The 16,995-nt window shown below is 59.2% G+C and overlaps 2 protein-coding genes and 1 long non-coding RNA gene across 3 annotated transcripts in view; 2 read left to right on the top strand and 1 right to left on the bottom strand.

Moving 5' to 3' along the window:
• Positions 1-626: 626 nt before the first annotated feature.
• On the bottom strand, positions 627-6,035 carry LOC120504501 (REST corepressor 2-like). Its single transcript, XM_039714016.1, has 11 exons — positions 5,927-6,035; positions 5,746-5,832; positions 4,583-4,635; positions 4,311-4,472; positions 3,590-3,714; positions 2,978-3,152; positions 2,349-2,540; positions 2,130-2,207; positions 1,001-1,058; positions 729-913; positions 627-632 (listed from the first exon to the last, which is right to left on the bottom strand). Exons 1-11 carry the CDS (start codon positions 6,033-6,035, stop codon positions 627-629), a joined length of 1,230 nt encoding a protein of 409 aa, XP_039569950.1.
• A 5,257-nt stretch (positions 6,036-11,292) lies between these two features.
• The window catches only part of STX5 (syntaxin 5), a 7,473-nt gene continuing 1,770 nt past the window's right edge, over positions 11,293-16,995 (top strand). The window contains exons 1-6 of the mRNA XM_039714017.1: positions 11,293-11,458; positions 11,875-11,999; positions 12,077-12,133; positions 12,999-13,074; positions 15,931-16,031; positions 16,118-16,239. Of these exons, the coding sequence (XP_039569951.1) occupies positions 11,293-11,458; positions 11,875-11,999; positions 12,077-12,133; positions 12,999-13,074; positions 15,931-16,031; positions 16,118-16,239 (647 nt within the window). The remainder of the gene's footprint in view (positions 11,459-11,874; positions 12,000-12,076; positions 12,134-12,998; positions 13,075-15,930; positions 16,032-16,117; positions 16,240-16,995) is intronic.
• On the top strand, positions 13,496-15,277 carry LOC120504493. The gene is made up of 3 exons (XR_005628039.1): positions 13,496-13,550; positions 14,416-14,491; positions 15,218-15,277. It is a non-coding gene; the product is annotated as an uncharacterized LOC120504493 (long non-coding RNA).

The following is a 16,995-nucleotide window of genomic DNA, read 5'->3' on the forward strand; positions in this document are numbered from 1 at the left end:
TTGAAGGATTGGGGTGTGATTGATGGATGGATTGGGGTGTGATTGATTGATTGATTGATTGATTGATTGATTGATTGATTGATTGATTGATGAGTGATTGAAGGATTAGGGTGTGACTGATTGATGGATTGGGGGTGATCGATCGATTGATAGATTGGGATGTTATTGATTGATTGATTGATGGATTGGGATGTTATTGATTGAGTGATTGACTGATGGATTGGGGCGTAATCGATTGATGGATTGGGGTGTGGTTGATTGATTGATTGGGGATTGATTGTTGGATTGGGAAGTTATTGATTGATTGATTGAAGGATTGGGGTGTTATTGACTGATTGATTGGGGTGTTAGTGATTGATTGACTTATTGATTGGGGTTTAATTGATTGGGGTGTGATTGATGGATGGATTGGGGTGTTATTGACTGATTGATTAATTGATGGATTGGGGTGTTATTGATTGATTGATTGATTGGGGTGTTATTGACTGATGGATTGGAATATGATTGATTGATTGATTGAAGGATTGGGGTGTGATTGATGGATGGATTGGGGTGTGATTGATTGATTGATTGATTGATTGATTGATTGGGGTGGGGCACTGTGTGGATCCAGCCCCAGTCCAGGCTCAGAACTGACACCAGTCCAACCCCCAGCCTGGAACTGGGCCCAGTAACCAGCCCCGCCCCCAGCCCCGCCCCTCCCCACCNNCCCACCCGCCCTTCCTCACCTCCTCCTCCTCCTCCTCCTGCTGCTGCTGCTCCGGGGCCCGGGGGCGCTCGGGGGGCTCCTGCAGGAGCCGCTGCAGCCCCGGGCGGCGCCGGGGGCCCAGCACGAAGCTCCGCACCTGCGCCGCCGTCTTGTTGCCCAGCACGGCCGCCACCGCCGGGAAATCGCGGCCGTAGCGGCGCAGGGCTGCCGCAGCGGGGACAGCACAGCGGGACAGTCAGGGAGGGACGCGGCAATTAACCGGCTAATTGGGCTAATGAGGGCAGCACTCACCCTGCACCACCAGCAGCTGCTCGTCCGTTGTCCAGCGGGAGCTGAACTTGCTGCTGGCCTGGGGGGAGCGGAGGGGATTGGGGGGCTGGGGGGGCACCACTGGGAGCGGCTGGGACACCTTGGGGACACCCTGGGGACAGCCTAGGGACACCCTGGGGCACACAGGGACACCACGGGGACACAGGAACAGCCTGGGGACATGGGGACACCCTGGGGACAGCCTGGGGACATGGGGACACCGTGGGGACACTGTGGGGAGACCCTGGGGACAGCCTGGGGACACCACGGGGACACCACGGGGACATGGGGACACCGTGGGGAGACCCTGGAGACATCATGGGGACAGCCTGGGGACACCATGGGGACACCATGGGGACACTGTGGGGCACACAGGGACACTGTGGGGACATGAGGACACCCTAGGGACAGACTGGGGACACCGTGGGGACACTGTGGGGACACCCTGGAGATGCCATGGGGACATGAGGACACCCTGGGGACACCATGGGGCACATGGGGACAGCCTGGGGACACCATGGGGACACCATGGGGACACTGTGGGGCACACAGGGACACTGTGGGGACATGAGGACACCCGGGGGACAGCCTGGGGACACCGTGGGGACATCGGGATACCACGGGGACGCTCTGGGGACACTGTGGGGCACACAGGGACACTGTGGGGACATGAGGACACCCGGGGGACAGCCTGGGGACACCGTGGGGACATCGGGATACCACGGGGACGCTCTGGGGACACTGTGGGGCACACAGGGACACTGTGGGGACATGAGGACACCCGGGGGACAGCCTGGGGACACCGTGGGGACATGGGGATACCACGGGGACGCCCTGGGGACACTGTGGGGCACACAGGGACACCGTGGGGACGCTGTGGGGACATGAGCACACCCTAAAGGCACCTTGGGGACATCCTGGAGACACCATGGGGACACCCTTAGGACACCAGGACAGCCTGGGGACACCGTGGGGACGCTGTGGGGACATGAGCACACCCTAAAGGCACCTTGGGGACATCCTGGAGACACCATGGGGACACCCTTAGGACACAAGGACAGCCTGGGGACACCCTGGAGACATGGGGACACCGTGGGCACACAGCACCCACCTCAGGCGGCCGCAGCCCCTCCAGGCCCCCGTCCAGCGCCTGCCTGAGGCCGCTGTTGATCTGCTTGATGCGCTGCACCTGCGGCGGGCGGGGAGGGGGCTCAGGGGGGCGACCCCTCAGCCCGGGGGTGTCCCGGGGGGTGCCCGGGGGTGCCCGGGGGTACCCGGGGGTGCCCGGGGGGTGCCCGGGGGGTGTCCCGGGGGTGCCCGGGGGTCTCACCTGCCGCTTCAGGGCCACCAGCTGGCAGTCGAGCTGGCGCAGGGCGCGCGCGCCCAGGTCGGGGTTGGCCGTCACCTCGGCCACGTCCTCGCGGCTCAGGCGCATCCCGCGGGGGGGGCGGCGCCGCTGCCGCGCCGGGGCGTGGTGCCGGTACTGCGGCTCCTTGCGCGGCCCCGCCTTGGGGAAGCACGCCTGGAGCCGGCCCCGTGCGTTAATTAGGGCCGGGCGTTAATTGGTTCGGTTGATTGAGTTGGTTACGGGCTGGGGAAACGCACTCCCCCCCCCCATTGGAGAATGGTACGTTCCGCCCCGGCCGCGGCCCCCCCAGCAGGGGGCGCCACCCCTGCCCCTTTTCTGGGGTTTTTCCCCAATTTTTGGGGTCTCCCGCCCCTCCCCCAGCTCCCCCTAGTTGTTTTCAGGTTTTTCCACCATTCCCAAAGATTCCCCCAAGTTTAGGGTCCCACACCATCTTTAGATCCCCCTCCCCAGCTCCTCCATCATCTTTAGGGATTCACCCCCATTTTTGGGGTTCTGGCCCCGTACTTTGGGGTTCCCCCTTTTCCCCCCTTGTTCTCCTTTCCTCCCTTTCCTGATCACCCCACCCTTGAAACCCACCCCCCAAATTTCACCTTGTGACCGCCACGAGCCCCCCCAAACTCCCCCTGAGCCCCTTTGGGGGTCCCGGGTGGGTCTGGGGATGTTTCAGGGGTGTTTGGGGGTCCATGGTGGGTTTCAGAGTGGATTTGGGGGCCCAGGGCGGGTTTCAGGGTGGGTTTCAGGGTGTTTTGGGGGTCCCTGGCGGGTCTGGGGATGTTTCAGGGATGTTTCAGGGACGTTTCAGGTGTGTTTTGGGGGTCTCGGGCGGGTCTGGGGATGTTTCAGGTGTGTTTCAGGTGTGTTTTGGGGGTCCCTGGCGGGGCTGGGGATGTTTCAGGGATGTTTCAGGGACGTTTCAGGTGTGTTTTGGGGGTCTCGGGCGGGTCTGGGGATGTTTCAGGTGTGTTTCAGGTGTGTTTTGGGGGTCCCTGGCGGGGCTGGGGATGTTTCAGGGATGTTTCAGGGACGTTTCAGGTGTGTTTTGGGGGTCTCGGGCGGGTCTGGGGATGTTTCAGGTGTGTTTCAGGTGTGTTTTGGGGGTCCCTGGCAGGTCTGGGGATGTTTTTGGGGCCGGTTTGGGGGTCCCTGGCAGGTTGGGGGATGTTTTGGGGTGTGTTTGGGGGTCCCGGGGGTCCGTGCCCCACCTGTCGTCGCGGTCGCGCCGGCCCAGCAGGCGCCGCGCCTGCCGGTCCATGACGCTCGTGCGGCTCCGCGTCTTCTTCCAGGAGTAGTAATACTTCACCAGGCTGGGGATCAGCTTGTCCGGGAGCTGGGGGCACACGGGGGCGTGGGGGGCAGGTGTGGGGGGATTCGGGCTCAGGAATGGGTTAGAGGTGAAGGGAGGGGTCACCCCAATAAATGGGGGGAGAAGGGGCAGGGAGACCCCTGAGATCCCCCACAAAAAAAAGGGGAAACCCCTAAAAATGGAGGAGCAGGAACCCCATGAAACAGGAAGGGGGAAAGGGCAGAGAAACCCTAAAGGGGGGCTCAGGACCCCCAAAATCAGGGGCTCAGCACCCCCAAAATCAGGGGGAACCCCCAGAAATGGGGGGGAGGTACCACTTGGTGGTGGGGGGGGACAGCAGAGGGTGGGATGTACCATCTCCTGTGGGGGGTAAGGGGTGGCACCCCCTCATTCCCAAGAGGGTCCCGAGACCCCCCCCAGACCCCCAAATCTCCCTGGGGGTCTCAGGAGAGCAACAACACCTTCCAAAAGCCCCCAAAAGTCCCAAAAAGCCCCAAAAAGCCGCTGGCTGGGGCTGGATCCACCCACCCTGAGGGAGGAGGGGCCGACCCCCGGAGCTGTCCCTCTGAGGGTGGGGGGCTGGTCCCGGGGGGGTTTGGGGGCGGGTTTGGGGGTCTCACCATCTGCTGGATGCGGGCGAAGCTCTTGCCGTGGAAGCTGAAGGCCTGCTCGAACAGAACCTTGTCCTCCACCGTCCACTCGTCCGGGAAGGGCGTGAAGTTGGCCAGGTCGGCCAGGGACTTCTCCACGTCGTGCTTGTGCCACAGCAGCATGCCCAGGGCCTGGGGAGGGGGCACGGGGGGCGTTCAGGGGCACCCCCGGAGGTCAGCAGGGCACCCCGGGGGGCGTCAGGGGGAAATCTGGGGGTTTTGTGGGGAGGGGCACTCGGTACCTGCTCGATGTTGTAGCCGTGCTTGTCCTTGGCCATGGCGATGTACCTGTCCACTGGGGGGGCAGGGAGAGGGGGGGGGTCAGGGGGCTGGGGTCTGTCCCTGTGGGGGGTCTGGGGTCTGTCCCAGTGTGGGGTCTGTCCCTCTGTGAGTCTGGGGTCTGTCCCTCCATGGGTCTGGGGGTCTGTCCCCGTGTGGGGCTGGGGTTTGTCCCCGTGTGGGTCTGGGGTCTGTCCCCGTGTGGGGCTGGGTTTTGTCCCCGTGTGGGGCTGGGGTCTGTCCCTCCATGGGTCTGGGGGTCTGTCCCCGTGTGGGGCTGGGGTTTGTCCCCGTGTGGGTCTGGGGTCTGTCCCCGTGTGGGGCTGGGGGGCCCATGGGGATCCCCCCCTCCATCGCACTCTGTGGGGCTGCCCCACATCCCCCCCACCGCCCCCTTTCCCTCTGGGGGTGCTCTGGGTCCTGTGGGGCGACCCCATTGCGGGAGGGTTGGGGCTGGAGCAGAGCTGTGGGGTGGGCTGTGGGGCACAGTTATGGGGTGGGCTGAGGGCTGTGGGACAGGGTTATGGGGAGGGCTGTGGGGCTGGATCAGGGCTGTGGGGTGGGCTGTGGGGCCGGGTTATGGGGCTGTGGGGCAGGGTTATGGGGTGGGCTGAGGGCTGTGGGGCAGGGTTATAGGGTGGGCTGAGGCCTCTCAGGGCCACGGGGCCAAGATATGGGGCAGCCCAAGAACCATGGGGCCAGGCTGTAGGGCTGGCTTATGGGGCAGGGCTGTGGGGTGGGCTGAGGGCTTTGGGGCAGGGTTGTGGGACAAACTGGAGTCTGTCAGTCCATACTGGGGGCTGTGGGGCCATATTGGGTCTGTGGGGAAGGTTTAGGGCCATACCAGGCTCTCTGGTGCTGGTTCAGGGCCCTACCAGGTCTAAGGGGCCACTTTAGGATCATATCGGGCTCTCTGGTGCCGGTTTAGGGCCATACCGGGCTCTGTGGGGCCGTACCAGGTCTGTGGGGCTGGTTTGGGGCCATACCGAGTCTCTGGTGCCGGTTTGAGGCCGCACCGAGCTCTGTGGGGTTGTACCGGGTCTGTGGGGTGGGTTTAGGGCTGTACCGGGTCTGTGGGGCGGGTTTAGGGCTGTACCGGGTCTCTGGTGCCGGTTTGAGGCCGTACCGAGCTCTGTGGGGCCGTACTGGGTCTGTGGGGCGGTTTTAGGACCATACCGAGCTCTGTGGGGCGGTTTTAGGGCCATATCAAGTTCTGTGGGGCCGTACCGGGTCTGTGGGGCGGTTTTAGGGCCATACTGGGCTCTGTGGGGCCGTACCGGCTCTGTGGGGCGGTTTTAGGACCATACCGGGCTCTGTGGGGCCGTACCGGGTCTGTGGGGCGGTTTTAGGACCATACCGGGCTCTCTGGTGCCGGTTTAGGACTGTACCGGGTCTGTGGGGCGGTTTTAGGACCATACCGGGCTCTCTGGTACCGGTTCGAGGCCGCACCGAGCTCCCCGCGCCCCGCGCTCCCACAATGGCGGCCGCGCTCCCCTCAGCGCGCGGGGCGTGGCCTCCCGCTCTCCCGCCCTTTCCGCTCTCAGCCAATCAGCGCCGAGCCGCCTTCGCGCCCCTCGCCGCCGCCACGCGCCCGCTCCCCCCGCCCTTCCCGCTCCACTCTCGCGCACGCGCGGAGGCCCCGCCCGCGTCCCCGCCCCCGTCGCCCCGCCCCTTTCCCCTCCGCGCCGGCGCATTGGCCGCCGGCCGCGGGCTCGCGCGCTTGGCGCTCCGCCCCCTTTCCCCCCCCCTTATAAATAGCGCGCCCCCCGCGCGCGCCCCCTCAGACCCTCCGCGCCCCCCGCGCCGTGAGGAGCCGCCGCCGCCGCCATTATGGGGGTGAGCGGGGCCGCGCCGGGCCCGGGGGGGCTCGGCCTGAGGGGGAAGAGAGCAGGGGTGGGGCCTGCGAGGCGCCGCTGAGCGGGTGGAGGGTCGCCGCGAGGGGACGCGGGAGTTCTGCGAGGGAATTTGGGGTCGCCTGAGAGGGTGGGAGGTCACCGCGAGGCCCTACGGGGGTTCTGTGGCGGCATTTGGGACCGTCTCGGAGGATGGGGAGACTCTCTGAGGTGGTACCAGGGCTGCCATGAGGGGATTTGGGGATTGGAGGCTCCTGTGTGGAGATTTGGGACTTTCCGTGAGGTTTTGGGGTTGTTTGAGGTCATTCGGGGCTCTTTGGAGGATGCTTGTGACTCTGCGAGGGGTCTGGATGCTGCTATGAGGAAATTGGGACTTTCTGAGCCTCTCTAAAACCTTCTGTGAGGGTTTTGGAACCTTCCGTGAGGGTTTGAGGTTCCCACGGCGAAGTGTGGGATTTTCTGAGTGGATTTGGAGCCGTTAAAGACGATTTGGGGCTGTGCAGAGCGGGGTGGTCAGGACTAGAGGGGATTTAAGGGGGAATTTGGGGGTCTCTAAGTTGGATTTGGGGCTGTGCTTCCCCTCGCACCATGTCCCATCCAACCCTGCTGGAAAATTCCCGTGTTTTATCCCCAAAATGACCCTAAAGTGGAGATTTGAGCATCCACATCCCAGCCAGCAGCAGGTGGTGGCTGCTCCAAGCCCCAAAACGCCTGAATTTCCCCCAAACCCGCTGACAGATGTGGTTTTAGGGACATTTATCCTGTCCCTGTCCTGCTGCTTTTCCTGTCAGATCTTTGCTTTTGGGTGCACTTCTCTCGATTTTGGTGGTGCTGAAGCTCAGGGATCCCAGTCCCTCTTCGGAGACTGGGAGGGATCCCAGCAGGACCCTTCATTTTGGGTGAAATCACCCCCGTTTTTGGTGCCAGATTTGGGGAAAACCCCTCCAAAGGATCAACTTTGTGCTTGTGTCACCTCCTCGTGCCACCTAAACCCCCAAGATTTTGGGGCAAAACCCCCTCAAAAACTGCAGCAACAGGAATACTAAAAACTCAGCACTGATTTTCTCCCTAAAACCCCTTTTTTCCAAGATTTAGGGACACTCCTCACGTGCAGCTCCACACCGATGACATTTATTGATCCTTAATGAGATTGGGGCAGCACTTGTGGCATTGTGGGCGGGCAGAGCTGGGAAGGGCTGGCTTTTGGTGCCAATCCCTGGCATTTTGGTGCCAATCCCAGCGTTTTGGTGCCAATCCCCGACCTTTAGGTTCCAAACCCTGACCTTTTGGTGCCAATTCCGGGCCTTTTGGTGCCCATTCCTGGTGTTCTGGTGCCAATTCCCGACCTTTTGGTGCCAGTCCCCGTTATTTTGGTGCCATTCCCCATTACCCCGGTCCCACCCCTGTTATCCCAGTGCCCCCCCCTGTTATTTCGATGCCACCCCCCTTATTTTCGGTGCCATCCCCATTATTTGGGTGCCAATCCCCATTATTTTGATACCACCCCCCATTATTTCAGTGCCACCCCCCATTATTTTCGATACCACCCCCCCTTATTTTCGATGCCACCCCCCATTATTTTGGTGCCATCCCCCATTATTTTGGTGCCATCCCCATTATTTCGATGCCATTCCCTGTTATTTTGATACCACCCCCCCATTATTTTCGGTGCCATCCCCATTACTTTCAGTGCCACCCCCCATTATTTTCGATACCACCCCCCCATTATTCCGGTGCCACCCCCCATTATTTGGGTGCCAACCCCCCATTATTTTCGATGCCACCCCCCATTCCCATGTCACCCCGTGTTCCCATGTCACCCCGTGTCCCGTGTCCCCCAGGCTGAACGTGTCCATCGAGTGCCGCCGTGTCCCTGCCTGGTGTCCCATGTCCCCGTGTCACCCCATGTCACCCCGTGTCCCCCAGGCTGAACGTGTCCATCGAGTGCCGCCGTGTGTCGGGGCTGGAGCCGTCCACGCTGGACTGGGCCTTTGAGCTGACCAAGGCCAACATGCAGAGCCTGTGAGTGCCCCCGGCCTTTCCTGGGGTTGGCCTTTGCCACCCAAACCTCCGGGGCTGGTTTTCCCTGCTGCTTTTCCTGCTTTCCGGGATTTTCATTTCCCACCTTGCTCCTTGCTGTGATCTTCCTGAAATCCCTGAGTTTTTCCACCCCAAACCCCCTTTTTCCCCCTCCCAACCCCGTTTTTTCCTCTCCCAACCTGTTCTTTTGCCTCAAACCCCCATTTTTTCCCCTCAAACCCCCACTTCCCCTCCCCCAAATCCCCTTTTTTTCCCCCTAATCCCCATTTTTCCCCCCCAAACCCCCATTTTTTCCCCTCAAACCCGTTTTTCCCCCTCCCAACCCTTTTTCTGGTGGCCAACAGGTGAGGGAACGGGGGAAATTGGGGGGAAATTGGGGATTTGGGGGGTTTTGGGGGGAAATTGGGGATTTTGGGGGTTTTGGGGGGAAACTGGGGATTTTGGGGGGAAATTGGGGCAGTTTGGGTCTGGTTTGGGGTGAACTGGGGCAGCTTTGGGATGAAATTGGAGCAGGTTTTGGGGTGAAATTGGGGCAGTGTTTGGGGTGTCCCGAGCCGGGTTTTGGGGTGTCCCCGGGGCAGTTTTTGGGGTGTCCCAGCCTGTTTTTTGGGGTGACATTGGGGCAGTTTTGGGGTAACCCAGCCCGTTTTTGGGGTAACCCAGCCCATTTTCAGGGTGTCCCACCCGGGTTTGGGGTGGGGCAGTTTTGGGGTGACATTGGGGCAGTTTTGGGGTGTCCCAGCCTGTTTTGGGGTGACATTGGGACACTTTTGGGGTAACCCAGCCCGTTTTTGGGTGCAGCACGCAGATGAAGAAGGTGATGTTCACCTGGCCCAGCCGGGTTTTGGGGTGGGGCAGTTTTGGGGTGACCCAGCCCGTTTTGGGGTGACATTGGGACACTTTTGGGGTAACCCAGCCCGTTTTTGGGTGCAGCACGCAGATGAAGAAGGTGATGCTCACCTGGCCCAGCTGGGTTTGGGGTGGGGCAGTTTTTGGGGTAACCCAGCCCGTTTTGGGGTGTCCCAGCCCATTTTTGGGGTGACCCAGCCTGTTTTGGGGTGCAGCACGCAGATGAAGAAGGTGATGCTCACCTTGTTCAAGCACAACCGCGGCGCGCTGCAGTTCTTCAGGGACGCGCTGCAGTGAGTGCGGGGACGGGGACAGGGGGGACACTGGGGACACCGAGGGGACACTGGGGACAGAGACAGGGGCAGGGACAGGGGACGCTGGGGACACTGGGGACAGGAACACTGGGGGGAACAGGGACAACGGGGACACTGGGGACAGAGACAGGGGCAGGGACAGGGGACGCTGGGGACACTGGGGACAGGAACACTGGGGGGAACAGGGACAACGGGGACACTGGGGACACTGGGGACAGGGGACTCTGGGACACTGGGGACAGGGACAGGGGACAGTGGGGGGACACTGGGACACTGAGGGGGACAGGGGACAGGGGACACCGGGGACAGGGACGCGCTGCAGTGAGTGCAGGGACACGGGGGACAGCGGGGACACTGGGGACAGGGACAGGGACAGGGGACGCTGGGGATACTGGGGACAGGAACACTGGGGGGAACAGGGACAACAGGGACACTGGGGACACTGGGGGGACCGTGAGGGACAGGGAACAGTGGGGACAGTGAGGAGACATGGGGGACGGGATACTGGGGACAGGGGGGAGACAGCGGGGACACTGGGAACAGGGACAGGGACACTGAGGGAACAGGGGACTTGGGACACTGTGGGGACACTGGGGACACAGGGAAGGGTGTCAGGGTGTCACTGTGTGCTCAAGCCTCCTCTCCCTGTCCCTGTCCCCTGTCCTTGTCCCTGTCCCCATCCCCTATCCCTCTCTCCTGTCCTGTCCCCATCCCTGTCCCCCTGTCCCCCCTGTGTCCCCATTCCCCTCTCCCTATCCCTGTCCCCTCTGTCCCTGTCCCCAATCCTGTCCCCTCTGTCCCCTGTCTGTGTCCCTGTCCCCTCTCCCAAATCTTGTCCCCGGTCCCTGTCCCCTGTCCCTGTCCCATCCCTGTCACCCCTGTGTCCCTCTCCCTATCCCTCTCCCCATCCCTGTCCCTGTCCCCGTGTCCCCTGTCCCTGTCCCCCTGTCCCCCCTGTGTCCCCATTCCCCTCTCCCTATCCCTGTCCCCTCTGTCCCTGTCCCCAATCCTGTCCCCTCTGTCCCCTGTCTGTGTCCCTGTCCCCTCTCCCAAATCCTGTCCCCGGTCCCTGTCCCCTGTCCCTGTCCCATCCCTGTCACCCCTGTGTCCCTCTCCCTGTCCCTCTCCCCTCTCCCCTGTCCCCCTGTCCCCTGTCCCTGTCCCCTCTGTCCGTGCAGGTTCGAGGTCGACGCCTCCTCCCCGGGCAGCGGCTGCTGCGGCTCCGGGCCCGGCTGCACCTACGAGATCCTGAGCCGCTGCACGCGCTTCGGGGAGCCGCAGCCGGGGGGCAGCCCGTGCGCCGCCTGCTGCCGCTGAGCCCCGCCGCCCTCCTGGCTGCTTTCCGTTCATTTTGAATTTTTTGTTGTTTTTTTTTTTTAAATTTTATTTTGAATTTTTTGGGTGTTTTTTTTTCCAGCCGTTTTCTTTGTACGGGATAAATAAATAACGAGCAAGGTTTAATTGCGGCTGGCGTGCTGTTGGGGCGTGGCCATGCTAATGAGCAGCGTGCTGTACACATCATAATAAATTATGTTAATGAGGGGGGCGTGGTTACAGCATGGGGAGGGTTTAAATTGTCGCGCCGGAAGTGACGTCGCTCAGCGCGCCGCCGCCATGATGCCGCCCGCCGCCCTCATCGCCCGCTCCGTGCTGCGCTCCGCCGCCCGCCCGGGCCCGGCCCCGCGGGGGCTGCGCTCGGGGCCAGATCGGAAGGTTGATGGGGCGGGGCCAGCCATGTGGGCCACATGCTGTGGGCGGGGCCTGTTCGGGGGCGTGACCGGCGGTGTGGGCGGGACTTGTTGCCCTGGGTGGGCCCAAACGCTGTGGGCGGGGTTTGTTGACATGGGCGGGACCTACACTGTGGGCGTGGCTTACTGCCGGGGGCGTGGCCCCGCCGTTCCGGGGTTCCCGGTTACGGGCTCGGAGCCTCCATTCCCGCTCCGGCTTTGGGGGCGTGGCCTCCATCCCAAACCCCTCCCAGGGGCGTGGTCTCCTTCCCAAACCCCTCCCAGGGGCGTGACCTCCTTACTAAACCCTCATTGGGGGCGTGGCCTCCTTCCCAAACCCCTCCCTGGGGGCGTGGCCGCTCCTTTCCCGCCAATCCATTCATTTTCCCGCGTTGCCATGGGCGGGGCCTGTCGCCATGGGCGTGGCCTCACCCACACGGAGGCGCGGCCTCCCTCCATTCCCTCCCGGAAGTCCTCGCCGTCCCCTTCCGGTCCCGGCGGAAGGGAGCGCAGCTGCGGCGCCTGCCCCGCGCGGCCCCGCCCGGCCGCCACCTGCACCTGCACAGCCACTCCGACAGCGTCGTGGTGTCCCTGCAGGTGGGACGGGGGCTCGGGGGGCTCGGGGGGGTGTTGGGACCCCCGCCCAGCCCGCCTGACCCCCCCTGCCCCCCCAGTCCAAGCTGGCCTCGATGTCCAACGACTTCAAATCCGTGCTGGAGGTGCGCACCGAGGTGAGCGCTGGGGCTCCTTCTCCTTTTTCTCTTTCCTTTTTTCCTGATTTTCTTCTTTTTTTCTCCTCATTCTCCCACTTTTTCTGCCATTTTTACCTTTTCCCTCTGCCCTTCTGTGTCTTTTGCTCTCACTCTTCTCACTACGTTTTTCTTGTTTCCTTCCTTCCTTCTCCTTTTTTCTTCTTTTGCCTCTTCCCCCCTTTTCTTTTTCTACTTTCCTGCTGCTTCTCTCAGTCAATTTTCTCTTCTTTCACCAATTTTGTTTTCCTCCTTATTCCACATTTTTTTTTCCCCCATTTGCCCTTTCCTCCCCCATTTTTTCTCTTTCTGCTCCAATTTTTTCCCCCATTTTTCCTTCCTCTTCTCACGTTTCCCTTCTTGCTTTCTCTTTCTCCCCCCCATTTTTTCTCCTGTTGCTCCCCAATCTTCTCTTTATTTCCCCCCCATTCTTCCCTATTTCCCCCCTTTTTCCTCCCCATTTTTGCCTCATTTTCCCCTTTTTTTCTCCATTTTCCCCTTCCCCCCCATTTTTTCCTCCTGTTCTCACATTCCCCCCCTTTCTTTCCTCTTTCTCCCCCCATTTTTTTCCCCTATTCCTCCCCAATTTTCCCCCTATTTTCCCCCCATTCCCCCTATTTTTCCCTTTTTTTTCCCTATTTTTTCCCCATTTTCCCTTTTCTCCCCCATTTTTCTCCCATTTTTCCCCTTTCTTCTCCAATTTTCCACTCCACGTTTTCCCCCTTTTTTTCCCTTTTCTCCCCCCCATTTTTTCCTCTATTTATTCTCATTTTTCCTCCTATTTTTTCCCCCATTCCCCCAAGTTTTGCCTCTTTTTTCTCCCCATTTTTCCCCTTTTTTCCCCCAGAACCTGAAGCAGCAGCGCAGCCGGCGGGAACATTTCTCCCGGGCCCCGGTGTCTGCCCTGGCTGCCAACAACCTCAGTGAGCTGGGGAGAAATGGGGATTTGGGGGGGAAAAGGGGATTTGGGGGAATTCCAGGAGAGAAAAAGGGGATTTTGGGGGGGGGAAAAGGGGATTTTGGGGAATTCTGGGGGGGAAAAGGGGATTTGGGGGGAATTCTGGGAGAAAAAAAGGGAATTTTGAGTGAATTTTGGGAAATTCCAGGTGGGAAAAGGGAATTTTGAGTGAATTTTGGGAAATTCCAGGTGGGAAAAGGGAATTTTGAGTGAATTTTGGGAAATTCCAGGTGGGAAAAGGGAATTTTGGGGGGAATTTTGGGAAATTCCAGGTGGGAAAAGGGAATTTTGGGGGGAATTCAGATGGAAATTCAACTGGGAATGGGGAATCGGGGGGGCGTTGGGACCCCCGCCCAGCCCGCCTGACCCCCCCTGCCCCCCCAGTCCAAGCTGGCCTCGATGTCCAACGACTTCAAATCCGTGCTGGAGGTGCGCACCGAGGTGAGCGCTGGGGCTCCTTCTCCTTTTTTTCTTTCCTTTTTTCCTGATTTTCTTCTTTTTTTCTCCTCATTCTCCCACTTTTTCTGCCATTTTTACCTTTTCCCTCTGCCCTTCTGTGTCTTTTGCTCTCACTCTTCTCACTACGTTTTTCTTGTTTCCTTCCTTCCTTCTCCTTTTTTCTTCTTTTGCCTCTTCCCCCCTTTTCTTTTTCTACTTTCCTGCTGCTTCTCTCAGTCAATTTTCTCTTCTTTCACCAATTTTGTTTTCCTCCTTATTCCACATTTTTTTTTCCCCCATTTGCCCTTTCCTCCCCCATTTTTTCTCTTTCTGCTCCAATTTTTTCCCCCATTTTTCCTTCCTCTTCTCACGTTTCCCTTCTTGCTTTCTCTTTCTCCCCCCCATTTTTTCTCCTGTTGCTCCCCAATCTTCTCTTTATTTCCCCCCCATTCTTCCCTATTTCCCCCCTTTTTCCTCCCCATTTTTGCCTCATTTTCCCCTTTTTTTCTCCATTTTCCCCTTCCCCCCCATTTTTTCCTCCTGTTCTCACATTCCCCCCCTTTCTTTCCTCTTTCTCCCCCCATTTTTTTCCCCTATTCCTCCCCAATTTTCCCCCTATTTTCCCCCCATTCCCCCTATTTTTCCCTTTTTTTTCCCTATTTTTTCCCCATTTTCCCTTTTCTCCCCCATTTTTCTCCCATTTTTCCCCTTTCTTCTCCAATTTTCCACTCCACGTTTTCCCCCTTTTTTTCCCTTTTCTCCCCCCCATTTTTTCCTCTATTTCTTCTCATTTTTCCTCCTATTTTTTCCCCCATTCCCCCAAGTTTTGCCTCTTTTTTCTCCCCATTTTTCCCCTTTTTTCCCCCAGAACCTGAAGCAGCAGCGCAGCCGGCGGGAACATTTCTCCCGGGCCCCGGTGTCTGCCCTGGCTGCCAACAACCTCAGTGAGCTGGGGAGAAATGGGGATTTGGGGGGAAAAGGGGATTTTGGGGAATTCTGGGGGGGAAAAGGGGATTTGGGGGGAATTCTGGGAGAAAAAAAGGGAATTTTGAGTGAATTTTGGGAAATTCCAGGTGGGAAAAGGGAATTTTGGGGGGAATTTTGGGAAATTCCAGGTGGGAAAAGGGAATTTTGGGGGGAATTCAGATGGAAATTCAACTGGGAATGGGGAATTTGGAATTTTGGGGGATTTTGGGGAAATTCAGGTGGGAATTTTGAATTTTGGTAGAACTCAGGTGTGAGTTCAGGTGTTGATTTGGGATTTTGGGGGATTTTGGGTGGGTTCAGGTGTGAGTTCAGGTGTGAGTTCAGGTGTGAATTTGGGATTTTAGGGGATTTTGGGTGGGTTCAGGTGTGAATTCAGGTGTGAATTTGGGGTTTTGCCTCCCCAGCCAGCCCCGCCGTGCTCCAAGCCGAGCCGCCGCGCCCGGGCGTGAATTTGGGATATTCAACTGGGAATGGGGAATTTGGAATTTTGGGGGATTTTGGGGAAATTCAGGTGGGAATTTTGAATTTTGGTAGAACTCAGGTGTGAGTTCAGGTGTTGATTTGGGATTTTGGGGGATTTTGGGTGGGTTCAGGTGTGAGTTCAGGTGTGAGTTCAGGTGTGAATTTGGGATTTTAGGGGATTTTGGGGTGGGTTCAGGTGTGAATTTTGGCCCTCCCCCCAGCCAGCCCCGCCGTGCTCCAGGCCGAGCCGCCACGCCCGGGTGTGAATTTGGGATTTTGGGGTGGGTTCAGGTGTGAATTTGGGGTTTTGCTGCAGCCAGCCCCGCTGTGCTCCAGGCCGAGCCGCCACGCCCGGGTGTGAATTTGGGATTTTGGGGTGGGGTCAGGTGTGAATTTGGGATTTTAGGGGATTTTGGGGTGGGTTCAGGGGTGAATTTGGGATTTTGGGGTGGGTTCAGGTGTGAATTTGGGGTTTTGCCTCCCCAGCCAGCCCCGCCGTGCTCCAGGCTGAGCCGCTGCGCCCGGGTGTGAATTTGGGATTTTAGGGGATTTTGGGGTGGGTTCAGGTGTGAATTTGGGGTTTTGCCTCCCCAGCCAGCCCCGCCGTGCTCCAGGCCGAGCCCCAGCGCCTGGGTGTGAATTTGGGATTTTGGGGTGGGTTCAGGTGTGAATTTGGGGTCCCTCTCTGAGCCCCCAAATTTCCGTGCTCCAGGCGGAGCCGCCGCGCCCGGGTGTGAATTTGGGATTTTGGGGTGGGTTCAGGTGTGAATTTGGGATTTTAGGGGATTTTGGGTGGATTCAGGTGTGAGTTCAGGTGTTGATTTGTGATTTTGGGTGGGTTCAGGTGTGAGTTCAGGTGTGAGTTCAGGTGTGAATTTGGGATTTTAGGGGATTTTGGGGTGGGTTCAGGTGTGAATTTGGGGTTTTGCTGCAGCCAGCCCCGCCGTGCTCCAGGCCGAGCCGCCGCGCCCGGGCGCCGTGGCCATCGAGATGGACAGCAGGACCAGCCAGCAGCTGCAGCTGCTGGATGAGCAGGTTTGCACCCCAACCCCCCCCAAAACCCCCCAAAAAAAGGGATTTTGGGGTTTTGGGGCAGCCCCACAGCCGGGGGCTGCCCCCAGGACTCGTACATCCAGAGCCGGGCTGACACCATGCAGAACATCGAGTCCACCATCGTGGAGCTGGGCTCCATCTTCCAGCAGCTGGCACACATGGTCAAGGAGCAGGAGGAGACCATCCAGAGGTGCCCCTGAGCCCCCAAATCCCCCTCTTTGATCCCCCAAATTCCCCTCTCTGACCCCCCAAATTTCCCTCCCTGAGTTCTCAAATTCCCCTCTCTGAGCCCCCAAATTCCCCTCTCTGAGCCCCCAAATTTCCTTCCCTGAGCCCTCAAATTCCTCTCTTTCATCCCCCAAATTTGCCTGTTTGAGCCCCCAAATTCCCCTCTCTGAGCCCCCAAATCCCCTTCCCCTGATCCCAAAAATTTCCCTCCCTAGGCCCCCAAATTTCCCCCTCTGACCCCCCAAATTCCTCCCTTTGATCCCCCAAATTCTCCTCTCTGAGCCCCCAAATCCCCTTCCCCTGATCCCAAAAATTTCCCTCCCTAGGCCCCCAAATTTCCCTCTCTGAGCCCCCAAATTCCTCTCTTTGATCCCCCAAATTTCCCCTCCATGAGTCCCCAAATCCCCTTCTTTGATCCCCCAAATTTTTCTCCCTGAGCCCCAAAATCCCCCTCTTTGATCCCAAAAGTTTCCCTTCCTGAGCCCCCAAATTCCCCTCTCTGAGCCCCCAAATTTCCCTCCCTGATTCCCCAATTTTCCCCTCATTTTCCCCTCATTGTCCTCCAGTTTTCCTCCCAATTTCCCCAATTTTCCCCCAATTCCCCCCAATTTTTCTGTTATTTCCCTCAAATTTCCCCCCAATTCTTCCCCCATTTTCACCCCATTTTCCCCCATTTTCCCCCCAATTTCCCCCTAATTTCCCCCCAACTTTCCCGCCA

The sequence above is a fragment of the Passer montanus genome, unplaced genomic scaffold, assembly GCF_014805655.1.
Source record: "Passer montanus isolate IOZ18808 unplaced genomic scaffold, ASM1480565v1 scaffold295, whole genome shotgun sequence".
Classification (NCBI taxonomy): Eukaryota; Metazoa; Chordata; class Aves; order Passeriformes; family Passeridae; genus Passer; species Passer montanus.

Coding starts and splice junctions, on each gene's coding strand:
- LOC120504501 (XM_039714016.1), bottom strand. CDS start 6,035: ATGGTCCTAAAACCGCCCCACAGACCCGGTACAGTCCTAAACCGGCAC. Junction 4,473..4,582: donor ACGGCTACAACATCGAGCAG/GTACCGAGTGCC, acceptor CCCCCTCCCCAG/GCCCTGGGCATGCTGCTGTG. Junction 2,208..2,348: donor TGGTGGCCCTGAAGCGGCAG/GTGAGACCCCCG, acceptor CGCCCGCCGCAG/GTGCAGCGCATCAAGCAGAT.